We start from the raw sequence: 5600 nt of genomic DNA, 5'->3' as shown, positions 1-5600 counted from the left end.
CGGTCCCAAAAAAAAAAAAAAAAGTGACCCTTTTTAGAAACTGTTGTGAGTCACAATTTTAAAAAAGGGTCACTTTGTTTTGGGACGAATGAAATATAAGATTGGAGTACATATATATATATAATCATACTATTTCTACATTAATAGTATTAATTATTAGTTTATATTGTTGGGATAAGGAGGTGATTAATTTTGTGTATATATATATGTATAATATATATATATAAAACTAAATTAAAGATCACAATATACATCAAATTCTATTAAGTAACACTATTTCTAATTCAAAGTTATATACGTAGGATTACTGTTAAAGCTTCAGAATTACTACTGCATACAGCCAAACCTTGGATGAGGGAGTGATATGGCTGCAAATAATCTGAGCTGCGATCGAGTCATATCTCCTATTCCTTCAATATGAGTATGGCGGCAAATAAACTGTGTTGTTCTACATAGCTCGGTTTGTTTTGTAAACGAACGATCTCAAACATTATTAGGCCCCATTTATTTAGGCTTGTGAGTATTAAATTTTTGTAGGACCCGTGAGATTCATGAACATATCCATAAATATAAATTTATATGCTCGTAAAGACTAATTTCAGTTCATGAGCAAGGGAAGTAGATTTTGAACACGAGCTCTAACCAACTCCAAACACAAATATGATATCAAGGTTAACTTTATATTATTTTTACTATTATTATTTTATTTTTTATTAGGCAATTATATGTGAGCCTCTTTTCAAATAGTGTCGAGTTGACTTGAAGTCGATTTTTCGAACTTGTCAAAATTCAAAGGAAAATAGAACTTGAATGAGCTCAAACCAAGTTCAAATGCGAATTTGATATTTTGGTTAACTTTATTATTATTATTATTATTATCTTTTTTATTAGGCAATCAGAGGTGAGCCGAATTAGAGCTTTTCAGATATTGTCGAGTTTCAAATTGAAAACACAAACAACTGCAAATTTAAGAATGAGATCGATTCGAGTTGAAGGGTTCAGATGTCAATAGGAACAATGGTGATACCATGACTTTGTACCATGGAGAAGTTGGTTGAGTTGGATGATTGAAGCCTCTTGAAAGCAACTGTGGGAGGAGCTGTATGTAGGTCAACTTGTACCTCATTTAGGTACTAAATTATGCCGGGATTGTAGGGAAGTGTGTTTATATATGAACATAGGTTCATGAATACGTTATTAAATATAGACTTATATGCTCGTGAACTTGTACTCGTTTAAGTTCATGAACCAGAAAAAGAGATCTTGAGTGCACTCAAACCAAGTCCAAACATGAATTTGATATCAAGGTTAACTTCTTTTTTTTTTAATTATTATTATTATTATTTTCTTTTTTATTAGGTGACCCGAACCAAAGCTTTTCAGATATCGTCAAGTCCCGAATTAAAAACACAAATAGCTGAAAATTTAAAGATGAGATTAAGAGCCGAAGGGTTCAAATGTCAATCGGAACAATTGTGATTTATGTGAGAGTATATATATTACTGTACCATTACTTTGTCGGATGGAGAAGTTGGATGAGTTGGATGACTGAAGCCTCTTGAAAGCAACTGTGGGACTGTTGTATGAAGGTCAACTTGTACCTCGTTTAGGTACTATCTTATGCCGGAATTACCGGCCAGACTCGTATAGATTGAAATTATTATTATAGAGCGCAGGCCCCACTAAGGCTTCTGAAAAATTGTGGTCAGATCGAATTAATCTCTCTCTCTCCCTCGACGCGTCATATTATCATCCATACAACTAACAGATCAATAGCTTATCCTACTCTTTATGCTTGTGACATTACACTGAAAAAGCACATTCTCATGTGAACTTCTTCTCCTGAAATAGCAGACAAGAGGTCCTACAAAATGTTCGGATAGTTGGTTGATTTAACCTTTCATGAGAATTAATAAAGTTCTGCGTGAGTTCCAATTTTGTACACATCTAGGCAGCAATTTAATGAGGAAAATGATTTATTTAAAATGAATTGAGTAAACTCCAAGCTTGGTAAGTACAAGAAAGTGTGACTTTTCACTTTTTTTTTATATTTAGTAAAGATAACAAAATCTATACATCAGAAAATTTACATAAAAAATTCGGCCAAATATCACTATTATGATATGATAATAAAATGTAGAAATCACTCGTATGGAGGTCACTGTTTTCAAAAGATGTTTTGTACCCTCTCACATGGAGAGGGGAGTTTTTAAGAGAGATGAATAACTTTCACTACGAGAAGTACACATACCAAGTTATAAACTGTCCGGCGTAAAAATAAATAAATCAAAGAAATGGACACTGAATTAATTGATATTTCTTTAGATTAAAACTTGATGATGCCAAGGAATTGGGGCATATTATCAGTCCAGTGGAAGACAAATCCTACACTTGATTTGGACGGATGGAACTAAAATGAGTGGATTCGAAGTTCAAATTTTAAGTAGACAAAATTTTCACCAACATCGACTTTCACTCCAAATATTCAAAATTAGTAACATCCATCAAGAGGACTGCTACCTGCAGTGCAGTCGCATGCTTGACTGTCCTTCTACAGCCGCACTTTTGATTAGTTGAAAAATCAATAAAAGGTATATTTAATACATCCTTTCTATTTTCATAAAACTTTAAAACTTAACATTTTAGGATCAAATTAGTCTTTAAAACTTAACATTTTCCTCTCCCGCCATACACATATAATCTTCCTTCTCTAATTCATTACATATATATTATTACCTTCATTCTTGCATTTAAATTTTTTTATTTAATAATAATTGTTTATTCATATTGGTGAAAAACAAACTATATATATATATATATACATACATTCAGAAAGAAGAAGAAAAAAAATTGATGTGAATGGATAATTTCCTTTACTTTTCTTTTCTTTTTTTTAAATTTCCTTTCCTTTTCTTTTTTTTAAAAAATTTCCTTTCCTTTATTTACGATATATTAAACCATTCTCATTTCTCTTTTACACATTAACTAAAACTCAAATTTTATAATTTTAATTCAATTAAAACTCAAATTTCACAATATTACTTCAATTACAACGTAATAATGGTGAAAACTAAAGAATCCATCAACGTGAGCATATATATATATATATATATAAAGACAATTGTACAAAAAGATAAATAATAAATGTTATATATATATATGTAAATATATACAAACGAAAAAAAAAATTAAAGACTAAGAATTTTAAAGCCTAATTTGGTCTTAAAATGTTAAGTTTTAAAGTTTCATGAAAATAAGATAAATGTATTAATTAGATCTTTTATGATTAAAATTATAACCAATCAGATGCACGAGTGTCCTTCTACAGTCGCATGCGCGACTGTAGCTAGCAGTCCTCCATCCAACAAATATCTAGACCAACTACCCTATTCTTAAAAGCTAATTACGGATCTATTAACTTCCGCTCTACAATAATTTTTTTTTGGACCAAATTGCCTTGTACCCCGCAATCCAATGTTCTTTCACATCAAAGCTCTTTTTCAAATAAATTCAAACTTCGAATTAATTTGGTTTGAGGGAATGATTGAGAGGATGAATGAGAGGAGGGATGAATAATGTGATGACTGTGTCATCTTTTCCTTTTCGGGATATATTTTTATTTATTTATTTATTTATTATTATTATCATTTCTTTTATTATTTTTATTTTTATTTCTTTTCGGGTTACCTTAGGGTTTTGTAGGACCCGAGATAGGGTTCGGTGTCCGAAATCGATTTTCGACACCACGCGCATTGCATTAATTTATCTTTTAGTGTCAATACTTTATTTAATTTCATAGAAAAACATGCTCATTAAATTTTTATTTTCTGGGGGTATGAATGCATAGTTTCTTCATAAACATTTTCATTTTTCGGGGTGTTTTGCGTAATTAAATTTTTGAGAGTTTTTTTTTTCCCCTAAATGAAGGAGTATATTAAAATATAAACAAGATAGTACAAAGAAAATTTTGTGGGCATACCCTCATAAAGAAAACAACCAAAGTCCTAAACAGGACACTCAAAATCCTTAAACAAGGACAGCGAAAAAAAAAAGGACAATAAAAGGAAAGTTACAAAATGTTCTGAAGAGGAATCCCCAACACATCAAGCACTTCTCAAAAAATACATTTAGCTAATTCCTTAGCCTCTCTAACACATTTATCATGCAATCTATTGTTTCTCTTCCACCATAGGAAATAAAGAGAAGTAGTAAAAATCATTCTAGCCATCTTCTTTGTAGTTTGCCTTTGAAAATGCTGAGTAAATTGTTCAATCAAATCTGTAATTCCATGGACCCTTTGCAAAGTCCAGCCACAAACCTCAAAAAGAAAACTCCACACTTGCCATGTGTTATCACAATCACAAAACATATGATCCAATGTTTCTCCATCTGTATAGCACAAATAACATCTATTTGCAAGAGCAACACCTCTTTTCTGTAGAAAATCCAGAGACAGAATTGCTTTGTGTATAACCAACACTGAATGCATTGACCATCTAGGCCTCCCTCTATTCCAACATAAACCAACCCACTCAACCTCCAGATTTCTCAATCTAGCAGCTTCCCAAGCAGCATTAAAACCAAAAGGAGTAATCCACTGGACTGAATCCTCACCTCCAGCAATCAAAAGTTTTCTGAACAGCTGCACCAGATCCTTTGTAGTATTTCGTAATGTGTCTTCATCCCACTGCCCATCTTTAATAAACTCCCTCATACAAATATTTTTATCTCTACTCAAATACCTTAACATCCTGTGATTAAAAAAATCACTCAAGAACTTCCCATCACACCAAGGATCTAAGAAAACTCTTATTTTCTGCCCATTACCTACCTTGAATCTGCAATTAGCTTGTAAAAAATCTCTGATAGCAAGAATACTCTTCCATATTGTTGAATTAGTTCCTTTAAGAATAACTTTCCAAAAGGAAGATCTCCTCAAGTAACAATACTGAAACCATGCTACCCAAATTCTATCTTTTGATAGAAGAAAATCACAACCAAGACATATTTTAGCAGCTATGTCAATATCTGCAATCCTTCTCAACCCAAATCCACCTTCCTCTTTCGGCACTGTGACTTATTCCACCTAATACCATGAATTTTTTTTATGTTTTCCACATGTCCCCAATTGAAGTTCCTCATTCTTCTCTCAATGATATTTGAAACAACCACAGGTAAAGAATAAATTGAAGCCTAATATTGTACCATTGGGATAATGACAACTCTGCTTAATTCCACTCTACTTGCCATAGAAACGTGCATCCCACCATTTTGAAATTATAGCTATAATGTAATGACTCGGTCATTTTCCTTCCTTTCCTTTTTCTCAAATTTTCACGGATATTTTTTTTCCCGTTGATCTTTTCCTTTCTGAGTTCGGTTTCTCGTCACTTAGTGTCATCTTGAGTGCTCGGGAATGATTTTTGAGACTCTTTTATTTGGATTGATAACTACCTTTGAGGACTAAGTCATTTCTATATTTTCACTTTTTGATACTATTCACTTTTCGTCCTTTTCCCTATTTTGTCTTTTCCCCGTTTGTCACTTTTTGGCACAACCTTACTTTTTGTGCTCGGAGTTGGTTTTTGACTTCACGTATC

The 5600-nt window shown here is 32.2% G+C and overlaps 1 protein-coding gene across 1 annotated transcript; it reads right to left on the bottom strand.

Moving 5' to 3' along the window:
• Nucleotides 1-4114: 4114 nt before the first annotated feature.
• On the bottom strand, nt 4115-4714 carry LOC132309082 (uncharacterized). The gene has a single exon (XM_059807435.1). The coding sequence runs from the start codon at nt 4712-4714 to the stop codon at nt 4115-4117; it is 600 nt and encodes a 199-aa protein (XP_059663418.1).
• Nucleotides 4715-5600: the final 886 nt, after the last annotated feature.

This window comes from Cornus florida, unplaced genomic scaffold (assembly GCF_030987335.1).
Source record: "Cornus florida cultivar Cherokee Brave unplaced genomic scaffold, ASM3098733v1 CherokeeBrave_3.0.0_Hap2_Chr05, whole genome shotgun sequence".
Taxonomy (NCBI): Eukaryota; Viridiplantae; Streptophyta; class Magnoliopsida; order Cornales; family Cornaceae; genus Cornus; species Cornus florida.
This window is presented reverse-complemented; position numbering and strand designations above follow the sequence as displayed.

What these genes read in the sequence shown, in the direction of transcription:
- LOC132309082 (XM_059807435.1), bottom strand. Translation starts at nt 4,714, where the DNA reads ATGAGGGAGTTTATTAAAGATGGGCAGTGGGATGAAGACACATTACGA.